The 18,362-nt window shown below is 51.9% G+C and overlaps 1 protein-coding gene across 4 annotated transcripts in view; it reads right to left on the bottom strand.

Moving 5' to 3' along the window:
- Positions 1 to 18,362, bottom strand: part of CLIP2 (CAP-Gly domain containing linker protein 2) — a 61,731-nt gene that overhangs the window by 29,773 nt on the left and 13,596 nt on the right. For all 4 annotated transcript variants that reach the window (XM_084764576.1, XM_084764573.1, XM_084764575.1 and 1 more), the window contains exons 2-4: positions 15,124 to 15,314; positions 4,770 to 5,326; positions 240 to 364 (exon numbers count right to left, since the gene is read on the bottom strand). In XM_084764576.1, the coding sequence (XP_084620702.1) occupies positions 240 to 364; positions 4,770 to 5,326; positions 15,124 to 15,247 (806 nt within the window). In that variant the 5' untranslated portion in view covers positions 15,248 to 15,314. The remainder of the gene's footprint in view (positions 1 to 239; positions 365 to 4,769; positions 5,327 to 15,123; positions 15,315 to 18,362) is intronic.

Below are 18,362 nucleotides of genomic sequence, written 5' to 3'. Positions count from 1 at the left end.
CCTCTGCTGTGTGGCAAAGGGGACACGGAACAGAGGGACTCTCAGTGTCTGCCCGTGACGACGACCTCTGGCCTTAGTTCTTCTGTCAATCAAATGGGATGATGGTTCCCTCTGCCTAGCCTGACAGGATATCAGGAGGAAGAGCATGTGCATCGCGGTGTCTGGTACACCGTGCCCACGGTTTCTCTGCCACCCTCTCTTCACCCCTCCTGAGGATCCTCAGGGGAGCCCCCTCATACCTGGTGCCTGCCACAGCGCCATCGTTTTTCCCGAGGGGCTCGTCCAGCTCCACACCGCACCACTCGCCTTTGGCAAAGTCCGTCTCCCCTACGTATCGTACCACGCCGGTCTTCGTACCCCCAACCTGTTGGCACATGGAGAGAGGCAGGTCCAGAGGATGCAGGGGACACAGGTTGAGCCTGGCAGAGGGCAGATGACAAAGAGGAGATGCCCACAGACAGCTGGGAGGGACACAGGTTCCAGTGGGTCACATGGCTGCTACACAGAAGGGCACAGGCTTGAAGGGACACACACAGACCTAAACTCAAAGCTTGCTGTACATTGTATGAGCTAGAGCAAGTTACAGAGTCTCCCCCAAACCTCGGCATCTTCACTGGCCGAAAGAATTCTTGTGATATTTAAATAAATGAACGTATGTAGCATCTGCCTGATGCTTGGCATATGCTCTCTGGAAGAACACAAAAGTGGGCTGGAGAGATGGCTCAGTGGTTAAACACACCGATTGCTCCTCCAGAGGTCCCGAGTTCAATTCCCAGCAACCACATGGTGGCTCACAACCATCTAAAGTGAGATCTGATGCCCTCTTCTGGCCTGCAGGTGGACATCCAGGCAGAACACTGCATACATAATAAATACATAAATAAAAAAATCTTTAAAAATAAAGAAAGAGCCAGGCATGGTGGCTCACACCTTTAATCCCAGCACTCGGGAGGCAGAGGCAGGCGGATTGCTGTGAGTTTGAGGCCAGCCTGGTCTACAAAGCAGTCCAGGACAGCCAAGGATACACAGAGAAACTTTGTCTTGAAAAACCAAAACCAAAACCAAAACAACAATAACAACAAAATCACTCACAGTCAAGAGCAGAAAGAGAACAAATGAATGCACCCTTTGCTTGCTTTTCTTTTTTGGGGGAGCAGGGGCTGTGTTGAGACAGGGTTTCTCTGTGTAGCCGTGGCTGTCATGGACTTGCTTTGTAAACCAGGCTGGCCTTGAATTCAGAGATCGGCTTGCCTCTGCCTCCTGAGTGCTGGGGTTACAGGTGTGTGCCATCATGCCCGGCACCTTTGCTTGCTTCTTACACTCACTTAGCTTTCTCTGTTTTTATTTGGTTTGTTTTTTGGTTTTTTGGAAACAGGGTTTCTCTGTGTATCAGCCTGGCTGTCCTAGACTCACTATGTAGACCAGGCTGGCCTTGAACTCATAGCGATCTGCCTGCCTCTGCCTCCTGAGTGCTGGGATTAATGGCGTGTGCCACTACCACCCAGCTGATTTCTCTGTTTTTATACTGTTCAGTATCCCCTGCCTAGGGAATGGTGCCACCCACAGTGGGCTGGGTCTATCTGGATCATTTAACAATCGAGACAACCTGCTTCCCAGACATGTCCATCTGCCAGTGTGGCCTGGGTGACCTCATTAGAGACTCCCTGCCCAACTGACTCTAGGTTGTGACAGTTAAAACCAACCGGTATAAAAAATAAAACAAAACCAAAAAGTAACCAGTACACCAGTGGTTCTCAACCATCCTCATGCCTCGGCCCTTTAATAAAGCTCCTTACGCTGTGGTGGTCCCCGACCATACAGCTATTTCTGTCACTACTACGTAACTCTAATTTTCTATTCTTTTTTTTTTTTTTTTTTTTTTTTGGTTTTTCGAGACAGGGTCTCTCTGTAGCCTTGGCTGTCCTGGACTCACTTTGTAGACGAGGCTGGCCTCGAACTCATAGCGATCCGCCCGCCTCTGCCTCCCGAGTGCTGGGATTAAAGGCATGCGCCACCACGCCCGGCTCTAATTTTCTATTCTTATGAATTGTGATATACAGACCTGTGTTTTCCAGTGGTCTCATGTGACCCACAGGTTGAGAACTGCTGCAGTAAACCTTCCAAACCCCAGAAGTTTTCTCTCCTTTCCCCCCAAAATAAACACTATTTCCTCTTTCAGTGGAACGATTCTGTAGTCATGGTCATCTCTCTAAATAGCTGGCTTTCTGCTGCAACGTCTGTTTTAAACTTTTGGGGTGTATTTTTAACTGACGCGTAAGAGTAGTTCACACTTCAGTGATCCTCGTTTTCTTAAGACTGACAATAGCTATACTTACAAATGGAATACAGTGTGATCATCCGTACAGTGTCCATATGTCTACAACACACACTGTTCAGATCAGAACTATCATTTCTGCTCCTTGACATAGCCATTTGTTTTGTTTTGTTTTGTTTTGTTGGCTTTCATTCTTTAGTATAGGGAGCCTCTGAAGACCTCTCTAGGGTTCGTGATAAAATACCTAAAAGGGGCCCGGGGGTGCAGCTCAGCTGGTAGGGTGCTCAGCTAGCATGCAGGAGGCGCTGGAATCCAACCCCAGCACTGCTGCACCAGATGTGTGCCAGATGTGCGCGCTGTAACCCCAGTACTCGGGAGGTAAAGGCAGGAGGATCAGAAGTTCAAGGCTATCCTTAGGTGCACAGTAAGGCTAATGATACCTTTCCAATGTGTATGTGTGTATGTGTGTGTGTGTGTTTGTGTGTGTGTGTGTGTGTATGTGTGTGTGTGTGTGTGTATACACATATGTAAAATATGCTATTGTGAACTACAGTCACCTACTGTGCCTGGAAAACCAGAACTTTTCCTTTTTTTTTTTTCTGAGACAGGGTCTCTCTGTGTAGCCTTGGCTGTCCTGGACTCATTTTGTAGACCAGGCTGGCCTCGAACTCACAGCGATCTACCTGCCTCTGCCTCCCGAGTGCGTCACCACGCCCGGCTTCTGCCTTAGTTTTTAACACGGGGTCTCTGGAGCCCATAGATCTAGCGAGGCTGCTGGGCAGCGAGCCCCAGGGATCTTCCTGTCTCAGCTTCCCCAGTGCTGGGATTACAGGCATGGACTCCCACAGCCCACACGTCTCACCTTGGTTCTGGGAGGTAAGCGCGAGCCCTTGTACTTGTACAGCGCTTACCAACTGAGCCCCAGCCCTTTGTTTACTATTCAGACAGGGACTTGTTCTACAACCCAGGTTGGTCTGATACTCACTTTGTAGCCTAGGCTAGCCTCAGACTCACTGTCCATCCTCCTGCCTCTCCCGCTAGAATGCTGGGATTACAGACATGCCTCGCCGCTCCTAAATTCTCTTAATCTTCTAACACATCTAGGGAATTTTCTTATTTCAGTAATCTTATTTTCTCACTCCCCCAGAGCCCCCTTTTCCCCAGATGAATATTCATGAGTACATGAATATTCATATGCACATATTTGTCTCCAAACGGATATCTGTAATGATGTGAATATTCATGGTCCTACATTCAATGGTAGTCTGAAGTGTCTTCTCCTATTTCACAGATGACCGGCCATCTTCCCCACAGAAAGTTCTGGATGCCTCTACCACGGAGACCTCAATGTTGGCCACCAGCCTCAGGAGAATGGAACAGCAGGGTCTGGGGAGAGGCACAGAAGTACCGGGCCTGCCCTCCAGTCTCAGCATAAGGGTCACCTAGAACCGATCCTCTGGCTTCTACCTCCCCAGGGCTGAGACAACAGGTGTGTGGTGGCATATTGGTTTATGGGGTGCTGGGGAGAGGGGGGGGAATGGCTTGGATTTAAATGCTCCCCCCCAAAAAGAAAGAAAGAAAGAAAGAAAAGAAAGAAAGAAAAGAAAAGAAAAACTTGGTTAAAGGCCTGGTGCCCAGCTGGGTCACTACTCTAGGTGAGTAGGTCATGAGGACACCGATTTGTCCATGTTCGCCCACCCATGAGTTTGTAGCTAGGTGGGCTACAGGAAGTGGGGCCTGATCGGAGGAAGTAGCTGTGGGTATTTTGACATCTCGTCCCTAAGCTGCACATTCAGCTTGTGCTCCGCACCCCCCCCATGTCCCCCTCCTTCTGTTTTTGGCAACCACAAGGTCACCAGCTTTTTCCTATCATGCCCTTCGGCCATGTTGTGTCCTCCTGACCAGGGGCCCAAAGCAACGGAGCTGGCTGACTTTGAATTGAACCCTTTCTTAAGTCATGCTTAAACCCATTTTCCCCCTTAAATTGTTCCCATCTAGCCAGGTGTGGTGGCGCACGCCTTTAATCCCAGCACTCGGGAGGCAGAGGCAGGCGGATCGCTGTGAGTTCGAGGCCAGCCTGGTCTACAAAGTGAGTCCAGGACAGCCAAGGCTAACATAGAGAAACCCTGTCTCAGAAAAAAAAAAAGTTGTTATCATCTTAGTTATTTCATCAGACACACACTCACGCGCGCGCGCGCACACACACACACACACACACACACACACACACACACGGCAGACAGATATGGGAACTGAGACCCAGAAAGGTTAATACACAGGCCCAGGGTCACACAGCAATAGGCTTGAGAGCATGCAGCTTCTCCACTGTTCTTCTATGTGGTACCAGTGAGGAACGTGGCCTCAGCACAGGCCTTGTTCAAGTTCCCTTTGTGTCCCTCCTCTGTTTAGCCCCTGGGGTCTAGTGTATCCATGAGGGGATGACGGGTAGAAAAAAGAGAGGTGGGGTACCCAGGCAGGTGGCACCCATACTTACCAGCACCCGGTCGCCTAGGTGGAGGTCCTTGTCACCGCGCTTTACAGAACCACTGTCGGAGAGGTTGGAGCCAGACTCATTGCCTGTCTTCACGGAGCTGTTAAGAACGCTCTCCCGCAGGGGGATGACTCGGCTGGTGAGTGGGGGCGTGGCAGTGCCGGAATGCAAGGACAGGTTCTGGGCAGTGAGGGACTCCACTGAGTGGGCGTCACTGCCTGAGCCCTCAGCCGTGGGCTGGCGAGTCAGTTTGGAGGGCCGCGTGAAGATGCCCTGCAGGGCCGGGCACTCAAAGTAGCGCACGCCACCCACAGCTCCATCGTTTTTGCCCACTGGGTCATCCAACACCACGCCGGCCCACTGGCCAGGAGCAAACTGTGTCTCACCCAGGTACTGCACCACACCTGGTTTCACGCCGTTCACCCACACCCTCTCGCCCACCACAAAGTCTCCCAGGAAGTCGTCGCCCACTTCAGCCGCCTTTGAACCTGGCTTCTCAGAGACGGCGGTGGCGGCTCCAGCCGAGGAAGGGCCCGATGCCTGCTTGTGCAGGGGAGACCCTGTGGATAAGTTAAGAGGCAGTAGTTAGGGCTAGCCTGGGAACTGGAGTGGGGGGGGGAGGGTAACAGGCAGCTAGAGGGTGTTGGTGATATTATTATGGGAGGGAAACTGAGGCAGGCACAGTCCGCAGGATGACCTGTGGTGTATTCCCCATGGTCAGTGGCCAACTCAAAGTCTTTTCTTAGTCTTCTGCGCCCCCCCCCCCGCCCCCAGGCATGTCTAGTGTTTATTTTTCTGGGACACACTGCCATCTGCCAACTGGAGGGGTTGGGAATGTGGCTGACAGGGTACAGCATTTGCATGAGGCCTGGGTACCATCCTCAGGACTTAAAAAACCAAACCAAACAAACAATGGGCTGGCAAGATGGCTCAGTGGGTAAAGGAGTTTGTCACCAAGCCCGATGACTTGAATTCAATCCCTGGGTCCCATGGGTTGTCCCCTGACTTCTGGGGACCTTTAGATGTATGTGCCATGGAACAAATGCTGCCCCCCAGCCCCCCATAACAGATAAATGAATGCAAAATGATTCTGTGAAGTGTGCTTGGCAGGCCTACGGAGCTATGGGCTGTGACTCTGTAAAGCCCCTACTGGTGACCGACCCACCTTAGCCCCACCGAGGACCCCCCCACTTTACCTGTCCTCTTTGCCTAAGGCACAAGAATGGGTTCCAGGGTCTTGGGGACCCACCATGGCTATTTTTATGGAAAAAAAAAAAAGAAGAAGAAGCTACCAGCTCAGCTGTCCCTACCCTCAGCTGTCTCAGCCCACAGGACCCCCAGATAATCTAAGCCCGACCCCAACCTCTCTCAAGGGTCATAAGTCCTCCAACCAATTGCTTCGACAGCTGCTACGACTCAGGTCTCAAGTCTGTGATGTCGACAGCCTTTGATTTGATCTGCTTTTCTTCTTTTAGCTATTCCCCCTCCCCCACCCCCAACCCCGGGTCCTCCCAGCTGCCCCTGCCTCACAGGGACCAAACTCTTTTTAAATTCCCCACAGGGACAGGCAGGGAGATTTTTGGCTGCCTTGTAATGGGAAAATACAGGATACCCCCAATACAGCACCCTATCCGCCCCCCCCAGAGTCACTTGTGACACATTGGCTAGGTTTGGCTAAACCCCCTCTCTAAACCAGTGTCTCAGTTTCCCCATGAGACAACTAGGTTAGATATATATATGCTAGGCAAGATATATTATGTATAAGATACATATGATTTTTTTTTTTTTGAGGCAGGATTTCTCCATCCGGCCTTGGCTATCCTGGAAGTCCCATTGTTGACCAGGCTGGATCCCAACTTAGAGGTCCACCTGCCTCTGCCGCCTCAATGTTGGGATTAAAGGTATGTGCCACCACACTGCCTTATTTTAATTTTTTTGAGATGGTCTCATGTACCCCAGGCTGGCCTCAAACTCCCTAAATCGTACACGATGGTCTTGATCTCCCTGCCTCCATCTCATGACTGCCGGGATCCCCAACCAGGCCTCAGTGACACAAACAAAACCTCATTTGAGCAGTTTGTTCTTTCCTGGACAGTGATTCCCTTCATGAGAAAGGCACAGTAGGGTTTATTCTCAGAGTGGCTGGATGTGGTGGCCAAGCACTTCAGAAAGGTAGAATAGGCCAGGTGGTGGTGGCGGCGGCGGCGGTGGCGCACGCCTTTACTCCCATCATTCAGGAGGCAGAGGCAGGTGGATTGCTGTGAGTTCGAGGCCAGCCTGGTCAACAAAGAAAGTCCAGGACAGCTAAGGCTACACAGAGAAGCCCTGTGTTGGGGGGGGGGGGGGGCGGGACGGAGGAAGGTAGGATGGCCAGGCGTGGTAGTGCACACCTTTAATAAACAGCAGTTGGGAGGCAGAGGCAGGTGGATTGCTGTGAGTTCGAGGCCAGCCTAGTCTACAAAGTGAGTCCAGGACAGCCTGTCTTGAAAAACAAAACAAAACAAAACAAAACAAAACAAAACAAGAAAGGTAGGATGAAGGATCAAAAGGTAAGGGTCACCAGGCGTTGTGGCATACACCTGGAATCCCAGCACTCAGGGAGGCAGAGGCGGGTGGATCTCTGTAAATTCTGTCTCAGAAGAAGAAGAAGAAGAAGAGGAGGAGGAGGAGGAGGAAGAAGAAGAAGAGGAGGAGGAAAAGGAAGAGGAGGAAGAGGAAGAGGAAGAGGAAGAAGAAGAAGAAGAAGAAGAAGAAGAAGAAGAAGAAGAAGAAGAAGAAGAAGAAGAAGAAGAAGCAGCAGCAGCTGCTAGGGAGATGGCTCAATGGTTAAGTGTTTGCTCTACAAGTCCCAAGACCTGCGTTTAGATCCCAGAACCGCCATAAATGGGGGTGGGCACATGCCATGCCAGCCTCAGAAGGTGGAGACAGAGGAGCCCCGGAGGAAGACCTGTGGTGTGAGACTAGCCATACTGATGAGCTGGGAGTTTGATTAAGAGACCCTGCCTCCAAGACTAAGGTGAAAGAGACGCAGAAGGATCCCACAGCAGCCCCAGGCCTACACAGGCACAGCCACACGTACAGCAGCACCCCAGAAAGCACATGCACGTGGGCCTTACCAGGACCTACAGAAAGGACACACCATAAAGTCTGGGACCTGACTTGGCCCCGATGGCCTTGGAGGGAAGAAAGTCATCCTATGCTAGGTCCTGGGCCTTCTAGGAGACAGTCGCCTCCCTAAATTCGAGATAGGGACAGAGATCTAGAAACACAGGCTGCTGGTTACTAAGTCATAAAATACGATTAACTTCAAAGCTCAAATAAATTCTTTACACAAAGTTAAGGGTCCTTTCCCTGCAGGCCCTTCCCAGAGCCTTTAATATGTTAATGAGCGCCATGAGCTCACAAGAGGGGACGTGCATCGAGTGAGCCTATGAAGCAGTGGTTGAATCTGCCATCTCTGCAGGTGAGGTGGGTCACACACATACCCCACCCACCCCGCTGCCACTGATACAGCATCTTCCTGGTGCCACCTAAGGAGGCCTGCCCGTCCACTTGTGACAGCTCCAACAACCCCTCACAGGGCAGCCACCCGCAAGGCCCTCACTTAACATCTCTCTCCCTCCTCCAACTCCATGATGTAGGGTTTTCTTAGTTTGCACAGCCAACCTGCTAGGCTATGAGACTTCAGCCCAGGGCGGGAGCGGGATATACAACTCACAGCGACACAGACTTCCCTTCCTTAAGGGTGTCTGTCCCCCTGGGGTGTGTCTCCTCCCCTCCACCCCCTCAAGAAACAGACATGCATGCCCTGAAGGGCCGAGTGCTTTTTTTTTTCTCTTCCAAGTCCGTTTCTCGCCTCGGGGGCTCTCAAAGGCACACACAGGTTATGAAAGAAGGAGAAATGAATCCCCTCAGAATGACAACCCCCCCTCAATCAGCCTTCCGGCAGTTCCCACCCACACAGAGACCAAGGAAGGTTGAGTCTGTCCCTCTTACCTAGGAAGAGCCCTCTGCAGTTTGCACACCCCTACCCTGTAGCAGACACCTAACCCAGCAAGGCCGCCTCTATTCCCTGAAGGAATCTTCCATCGGCTCCCTCCAGATCCAGGAGGGCTCTGCATTCCTCCAGAGTCAAATGCCACTCAAAAGCACCCTCTGTTCTCCCTGCCGTCCACAGCAGAGCTGGGGAACCTGGGTGGGGATTGGGGGTGGGGGTGGGGCGGGATGTGGCAGGCTGCTTACCCTGAAATGCACACAGCCAACTCCCCATGGAAAAGCTTCAGGCACTGGCCATAGGGCCGGGCAGCAAGCAGGCAGGCAGGCAGGCGCTGGCCTTGGTCCCCGCCTCCCAGCCTCCCAGATCGATAGTGGCTCAGGAGTGTTAGAAGGTAGCCCTGCCCCCTGCCACACAGCCCCGGAAAAGCTCATCTTGGCTTCCCCATCCTGACGCCATTAAAAAAAAGTTTAGGATGTGGTCAGGGGAGAGAGTTGGAGGAGCCAGCCTTGAAGGAACGCTCGTGACCTTGGCTGACTGAAAGTAGTAAAGGCAATGGGGAGGCCTGGTCCTCCAGCGATCAAACAACATCTCAGACCAGGCACTAAAGTGATGGGCAGCGAGTGGCAGAACAAGCCTATACCTCAGTCCCCAGGAGGGTAAAACAGGAAGATTGCCACAAGATCCAGGCCAGCGGGGAGCACATAGGGAAACCATCTCAAAAACAGAAGAGCAGAGTCAGGCTCAGGGCTTATTCGGAGGCACTTGTCACCAAGTCTGACAGCCCGAGTTCGATCCCTGGGACCCACGTGGTAGAAGATGTGAGAACTGACTCTGACATTCGTCATCTGACCTCTATACACCTGCTGTGACCCGTGAGCCCTCCCCCACACTACTCACCATACACATATGAAATAAATAACATGAGCGGGGCGTGGTGGCGCACGCCTTTAATCCCAGTACTCGGGAGGCAGAGGCAGGCGGATCTCTGTGCGTTCAAGGCCAGCCTGGTCTACAAAGAGAGTTCCAGGACAGCCAGGGCTATTGCACAGAGAAACCCTGTCTCGAAAAACAAGACAAAACAAATCAAAAAAAATAAAAAAAATAAATAACATAAAAATATATTTAAAATAAATAAACATACATCTGAGGGGGGCTCATATGCAGCTCATTGGTAGAGTGCTTGCCTAGGATCCCCCAGCAAGGGGCTGGGATATGGCTCAGTGGTACACAAACACAATGAGGCAAGCCCTTCAAGGCTTGCCTGAGTGACAGACACACAATGGTGGCCTGTGGTCCGTACTCTTTGCTTGACCATCCCAGGTCCCAGCTACCCAGCACATCTTCCAAGGGCCAGAAGGAGCGGGCTTCTCATGCATGGGATTAGAGGAGACTCCAGAGGCTGGGGAGGTGATGGCTCAGTGGCAAAGTATTTGTCGCGCACGCATGAGGACCTGAGTTCAAGTCCCCAAGACCAAGTAAAGGCCAGACATGGTCATGTACCTCTGTCCTCTCAGAGCTTGGACAGTAACATGGGGCGTGGAGACAGGAGAGTCCCTGGAAGCTCCTGGATCAGCTAACCTGGTGTAAACAGGTAGGTAAAAAGAAAAGCCAGCGGGGACTGTACAGTAAGATCCCGTCTCCGAAAGAGAGAGACCCTCGAACAATGCACAGGCTGCATCAATCCACGCAGTCCTGTCACCTCTGCATTGTGCACGCCTGGATTCCCATGTGCACAGGGACACGAACACACACATACACGCACGCAGTCCTCTGACCTCTGCATTGCACTGTGCACACCTGGATTCCCATGTACACAGGGACATGAACGTATGGACAGTCCTTTGACCTCTGCATTGCACTGTGCACACCTGGATTCCCGTGTACAAGGGACACAAACACACACATACATGCAAAACGGAGTAGAGGTCTTTCCTCCTGTTCACAGCCCAGGATAGATGCTACCATCATCCTGGGACCCACAGAAAAGTCCTCCCAGAGCATCCTCCGTCCTCCAGGAGTGCTCCACCCTACCCACCCTCCTCCATACCTGTCCACCTTTCGAACCACCTCCACTTGCACTCCAGGGAGACACTCACCTCAGAAGTGTCCCCTGGGAGCTCTGCTGCATCCTGTGTCACGCTTCTGGGTACCGCCACAGGCCTTCCCTGCTACCCATGGCATCCCTCCAGGCTGTTTCCCGTGCCAGCCCCTCTCTGCCCAAAGCTGACATCATGCCTTGGGAAGGAGCCACAGCTCAGCTTCCCAAGGCAGGCGCCAGTTCGCGCATGGATCTCTCAAATCGTCCTGGGTGTCCCCCACAGAGTCCCGTCTCCTCAGTGCTTTGTTTTGTTGGCTGACTGACATTTGTTTTGAGACCGGGTCTCTCACGCCCCAAGCACTAGCCTCTAAGATAACTTTTAACCCTTAATCCTTCCCGTGTCTCAAAGGTTGGACTGACAGATGTGCATTCATTACATCAAAGCTTCGTGCATGTTAGATAAACACCCTACCAACTAAGCTACATTTCAAGACAATGGAGGGTGGGGGTGGATCAGGCTCTCCCATATGTAGCCCAGGCTAGCCCTGATCTCACAATCCTCCTGCTTTGGCCTGATTGCTGGGATTACAGATATGTACCACCATGCCTGGCATCTCCATCACTTTAAGAGAGCAGATGGCCAGGCCCACGGGCGGCTGGGAACCTGAAGCACCAGCAGGAACGGGGACTGCCGTCTTTAGGACCTCTACTCAACCTTATTCCTAGGGCACTTGGCTTTGACATCCCAAAGCATGGTAGAGCCTCTGCCTAAAATCCCCCAGTGGAGAGACTCAGGGTGTGGTTCAATAGTAGAGCACCTGCCTAGAAACCCCTCCACCCCTGTGAGGGGCTGGAGATGTGGCTCAGGGGTGGAGCCCCGGCCTAGCATGTGTGAAGCTCTGGATTAAATCCCAGAGACTTGGGGGGGGGGGGGGAAGTGCAGCCTCACTTGAAGAGGAGGGCCAATGAAGAAAGAACCCAGAAGACACAATGGGCCTTTCTCCTTGAAGGTCATGTCTTGGCCTAGAGCCAGGCTGGCTGGGACACTTCCCCAGCCACTGGGTTCCACGAAGCCACCCCTGCTGGAATAAGCTCAGCCTACTGGGAGCCTGTAGCTAACCAATGTGCTTAAAATTCTTTAAAAAAATAAAAAATTAGCCGGGCGTGGTGGCGCATGCCTTTAATCCCAGCACTCGGGACAAGAGGCAGGCGGATGGCTGTGAGTTCAAGGCCAGCCTGGTCTACAAAGTGAGTCCAGGACAGCCAAGGCTACACAGAGAAACCCTGTCTCGAAAAAACCAAAAAAATATATATATATATTAGTTGGGTGCGGTGGCGCAAGCCTGTAATCTCAGCACTCAGCAAAGCAGAGGCAGGCTGATCTCTGAGTTCCAGGCCAGCCTGGTCTACAGAATGAGTCCAGGACACAGAGCAACCCTGTCTCCAGTGGAAAAAAAACAAAATAAAAAAATTTTTTTAAAATCTCATGTGTATCGGTGTTTTATTGCCTGTAAGTATGTACATCATGTATGTGCAGACAGAGTTACAGATGGTTGTGAGCCACATGTAAATGCTAGGAACTGAGCCTAGGTCCTCTGCAAGAACAGCAAGAAGTATTCCTAACCACTGACCCATCTTTCCAGCTCCTGGAATTCTGTCTTTGTTGCTGTGGGTGTGTATGTATGTATGTAGGTATGTATGTATGTATGTATGTATGTATATATATATATATATATATATATATATATATATATATATATATTTGGTTATGTGCATGCCCAGGGGATTGGAGGACAGCTGGAGAGAGTCATTGCTCTCTTTGTACCGTGTGGGTGTAGGGATTGACCTCACTAGCCTTGCAATGCAGTTTTTCAACCCTTCTGTTTCTCAGCACCCTCAAGCCCCTCCTCGGTAATGACCCTTGAGTACCGACTCAGGACAGGGGCCCCATGACAAGCAGTGAGCATGCACCCTTCGCCTGGACAACTGCACATTTCCTCTCTGGCCTGGTCCTCCCCTCAGCCCCCACTGTTCATGCTCACGGTGGAGATAACATACTTGAGGGTCTCCTAGGCCACACCCTGTACCCATGCTGGAAAGCGCCTGAATTCCTGTTCTTCACCCCCTATTTATGATACCTCCCCAACCTCAGCTCCCACTCTTTCCACACAGATCTACCTCTGTGTGTGTGTGTGTACGTGTTCATGTATGTGCACCTGTATGTGTGCATGCATGCACAGGAGGCCAGAGGTCAGTGTCATAGTTTCATGTCTATTTCTTCGATAAAACACCCTGACGAAAAGCAACTAAGGGAGCCGGGCGTGGTGGCGCAGGCCTTTAATCCCAGCACTCGGGAGGCAGAGGCAGGCTGATCTTTGTGAGTTCGAGGCCAGCCTGGTCTACAAATGAGTCCAGGACAGCCAAGGCTACACAGAGAAACCCTGTCTCAAAAAAAAAAAAGAAAGAAAGAAAGAAAGAAAGAAAGAAAGAAAAAAAAGAAAAGAAAAGCAACTAAGGGAAGGGGAGAGGTTATTTGAGCTCACAGTCCCAGGTCACTGCCCATCAGAGCAGAGAAGTCAAGGCAGGAACTTAAGAGCTGGTCACATGACACACGCAGGCAAGAGCCGAGAGAAACGGATGCACGCTGGCTTTCCTTATTCATGCGGTCCAGATCCCCCAAACCAGAGATTAGTGCCAGAGATCAGGCTGGGTCTTCCCAGGCCAATTGCCAACCAAGACAAGTTAGTTCACATGCCAACCCAGTGGAGACAGTCCCCCACAAGCCCTTACCGTGTAGGGCTCCATTGTATCAAGTTGGCAGTTAAAACTAACCACCGAGTTGGGTAATTTCCTCTATTTCTACCTCATTCTTTGAGACAGGGTCTCTCTGTCTGTCTGTCTGAACCTAGAACTGGCTAACGCAGTGAGGCTGGCAGACCTGCAAGCACCAGGGTTCCTCTCGTTGCACTGCCATGCTCTGTGTTTTACACGGATGCTGGGGATCCGAACTCAGGCCCTCATGCTTGCATGGTAAGTATTTTACCAAATCAAGCGGTCTCCCCAGCCCCAAGATGGATAGTATTTCCCCATGAGCCAAGTTACGTCCTGCTGCCCTCAGAGCTTCTGAATCATTATGTCTACCCCTGTAAGATCACTTCCCTGAGTGTCTCCGTCTCTCTTTGTCTCTGTCTCTGTCTCTCTCCCTCTGGAATGCCTCCCATAACTATGAAGGGATCTGCCATCTTAAAGGGGAAACTGGGCTGTAATGGACCAGCAAAGCCTGCTGGGAATCCATTGCTGGCCTCACCTCTCATTCCCTCACACTGCAGCTTACTCAACCATTTTGTTTTGTTTTGTTTCCCAACACAGGGTCTCTCTGTGTAGCCTTGGCTGTCCTGGACTCACTTTGCAGACCAGGCTGACCTCGAACTCACAGCGATCTGCCTGCCTCTGCCTCCTGAGTGCTGGGATTAAAGGTAAGTGTTCTACCACGCCTGGCTGCTTACTCAGCCTTTTGGCCCCATCGCCTCATACTTTCTGCCCCTTCATCTATCACCACCACCACCACCACATCCACCCAACCCCAGCTTGTGCAGGCTAATCTCTAGCTGGTGTCTCCAAAACTCTAGGACAATCAGATGAGATGGGCGGGGTCCTGTACCGCTTGGTGGAGTGTAACCTAAGCAGGGACTGTGTGGAGGTGGTCCTCACTGGGTTGCTCATCAAAGAGGAAAAAGGAAGAAACAAGATTTCCACAGCAAAGGCTACAGAAAGGTGAATCTCCAGCTGGGGGTGGTGGCTCTTGCCTATAATCCCAGCACTGGAGGATGAGGCAGACCATGGGTTCAAGGCCAGCCTGAGCTATAAGACTGAGGCCTTGTCTCAAAAACTAACCGAACTATTTCCAATTCTAGAATACTCTCTATGATAGTCACTGTTAGCATCAATTTGACAGAATCTAGAATCTTCCAGGAGATGATCCTCTGGGCACCCCTGTGGGAAGCATCATGATGCTGTTAACTGATATGGTGCACATCGGTACCGTTAGCACCTAAGAGGCAAATTCGAAGCACTGAATATCTGAGGCTAACCTGGGCTACATCATGACTTTCTGAGCCCTGTAAGTGACACGCCTCCCTCTGAGTTACCCACACTCCTATAAGTAACCCCAATAAATTGATTGGTCCATCATATATGACTCTGGCGGAATCCTCATTTGGTCTGTTGTTGGTACCCCGTCTGAGCGGGATCCATGTTTGCTCTTGTCTTCCCAGGAAATGTCCCCACGTTGCAGGCCACTTCCCACAATTGGCCTCACATACCTTCCTTGGAGCCACTGGCCGATGCCACCACCGAGGATGAAGCGGATCCGATGGACGGCCTGCCCACGGGACTGGAGTGCTTCCCCCCTCGGCCAGGGGGCTTCAGGCCACTGGGCTTCTGCATGGTGGCGCCACTAGGAGGGCACACAAAGGCAGATGACGGTCACATCCTCTCTGCCATCCTTGGTCACCTGCGGACAGAACATAAGAGGGATGGTGTCAGAATGTTCTCGTTAGAATGGGGGAACTTGGCTGGCCCCAGTGGTCCTGAAACTGACAGAGCCCCATCAGAGGATGCTGGGGTTTTTTTGGGTTTTTTTTTCTGTCTTGTTTGAGGTAGGATATCATGTAGCCCAAGCTGGCCTCAAACTCCACTCAGTAGAGAAAGACACTGAACTCCTGCCTCCTTCTCCCAAGGTGGGGGGTGACAGTTGTAAGCCACCACACCTGATTTACTGGAGACTAGGGACGGAACTCAGGGCTCTGCGTGTGCTGTACAGGAACTCCTCCTCTTCCTCCTCTTCCTCTTCCCCATCTTCCTCCTCCTCCTCTTCCCCCTCCCCCCTGCTTCTCTTTCTTCTTCTCACTAAGCATGTGACACACACCTGTAATCCCAGCACTCTGGGAGGCAGAGGCAGGCAGATCTCTGTGAGTTCAAGGCCAGCCTGACCTGTAATGTGAGTCCTCTAGGCTCAGCCAAGGCTACAGAGAGAAACCCTGTCTCGAAAAACAAAGGCAAAACCAAACCAAACCAAACCAAAAGAAAAGACAGGGTTTCTCTGTGTCGCCTTGCCTGTCCTGGAACTTGCTCTGTAGACCAGGCTGTCCTGGTTGAGATTAAAGGTATGCACCACTCCCGCCATCTTGCTTTGGTTTTTCTGACACATGGCCTCTCTCGATACCCTAGGCTGGCTCTTCCAATCCTATCCCAGCCTCCTGAGTATTGTTATTGCAAGTGCGTTTCACCGAGCTCCACTAGGGCCATTTACAGATGAGATGTGAGCTCTTTGCTTTGGGGATGCCTGGGTGTGGCTGCTGAAAGCTGCAGGAACCATCCTATGACCACAGGGGACAGCTGGCTAGTGAACCAGGCCACTACCGAAGACAGCAGAGCACGTCGCCATCCAGTAGTCCCATGTGTTTGTTTGGCCCACATCTATCCCAAGGGTACCACCACACTTAACAGAAAAGACCTAAAAGAGTCTGAGGCAGGGGGATTGCTGTGTGTTTGGAATCACCCTGGGATGCACACCAAAACCCTGTCTCAAAAACCCAGGAAAGGCAGGGAGGGAGGGAAGGAGGGAGACAGATCTAATTTAGAAATTCATACAAATTATCCTGGCAGCAACACTTCAGCATCTCAGAATGTCTCTCAGTCATGTGTTCAGCAGCTACTGGGTATTTTAGTTCTCTGCTTGTTTCTGTGAAGTAGGGACTAACTCAGGGCCTTTCACATGCTGCTCAGGTGCTCTACCACTGAGCCACACCTCAGCCCCTCACTGGGGGATTCTAGGCAGATGCTCTACCACTGAGCCATACCCCCAGCCCCTCACTGGGGGATTCTAGGCAGGGGCTCTACCACTGAGCCACACCCCAGCCCCTCACTGGGGGATTCTAGGCAGGTGCTCTACCACTGAGCCACACCCCAGCCCCTCACTGGGGGATTCTACCACTGAACCACACCCCAGCCCCTCACTGGGGGATTCTAGGCAGGTGCTCTATCACTGAGCCACACCTCCAGCCCCTCACTGAGGAATTCTAGGCAGGTGCTCTACCACTGAGCCACACCCCAGCCCCTCACTGGGGGATTCTAGGCAGTTGCTCTACCACTGAGCCACACCCCAGCCCCTCACTGGGGGATTCTAGGCAGGTGCTCTACCACTGAGTCACACCCCAGCCCCTCACTGGGGGATTCTAGGCAGGTGCTCTACCACTGAGCCACACCCCAGCCCCTCACTGGGGGATTCTAGGCAGGTGCTCTACCACTGAGCCACACCCCAGCCCCTCACTGGGGGATTCTAGGCAGGTGCTCTACCACTGAGCCACACCCCAGCCCCTCACTGGGGGATTCTAGGCAAGGGCTCTACCACTGAGCTACACCCCAGCCCCTCACTGGGGGATTCTAGGCAGGTGCTCTACCACTGAGCCACACCCACAGCCCCTCACTTGAGGGTTCTAGAGAAGTGTTTCACTGAGGAGCTACAACCTGACCCCCTCTGCCCTCTTTTTACTTTTTACTTTGAGACAGAATCTAAGTTGCTCAGGCTTGTCATCCTCCTACCTCAGACTCTGAGACTCTGGGTTCTCAGAGAGGAGATACCCAGGCCTGATTGGAGGGTTTGCCCAAGGCTCCTAGGAAGCACACAGTGGAGGGCAGCACACTCCTCTAGGCTCAGCATAGCTCTTCAGGACCAGTGGTCCCAAAAGCCTGCCTGGAAGAATGATGCTGGCTGGGCCACGTGTCCTCTGGGTGAGGTGCAGGCGGTGGGGAAAAAAAAAAAAATTCAAGTAGCCCATTCTGGGCTTTTGCTAAGACAGGTTCTCACTATGTAACCCAGGCTGGCCTAAAACTCCATCCATCCTCCTGCCTCAGCCTCCTAAGTGCTGTGATGACAGCTGTGCTGTGGCCCCTCACATGCAGCTCCTTCTGAACTTTTCTCAGCTGTGAACGTTCGCCTTGTAAGATGTCTGCTCCCTCAGTAGTAGACCTAGGAATAGCCAGGCCACATCTGTGCCAGGTGTGGGTGGCATACAGTGGGTTCAGTGTGAGATGTACTAGGTACAGCATGGTGCACAGATTCCTCACAGCACATAGTAGATGTCTTTGCATTGTCAAGAGTGGTGGGTGAGCTGGGCAGTGGTGGCACACGCTTTTAATCCCAGCAGCACCGGGGAAGCAGAGGCAGGCAGATTGTTGTGAGTCTGAGGTCAGCCTGGTCTACAAATCGAGTCTAGGACAGCCAAGGCTACACAGGGAAACCCTATCTTGAAAAACAAAAAAAGCAAAAACAAAAACAAAAAACAAACAAAAAAAAGGAAACAAGGTAGACAGCTAGCAATGGAAGAACAACACCTGGCGTTGACCCTTGACCTCCACACACACATACATGTGCACTGGGACTACGCATGCACGAACGCACAAGGGAAAGAGAAGGAAGGAAGGGGAGAGAGAGAAGGAGCGAGGGAAGAGAGAAGAAAAGGAAAGGACAGAAAGGCTGGTGAGATGGTTCAGAAGGTAA

Source organism: Acomys minous (genome assembly GCF_964271855.1).
Source record: "Acomys minous genome assembly, chromosome: 16".
NCBI classification, from domain to species: Eukaryota; Metazoa; Chordata; class Mammalia; order Rodentia; family Muridae; genus Acomys; species Acomys minous.
This window is presented reverse-complemented; position numbering and strand designations above follow the sequence as displayed.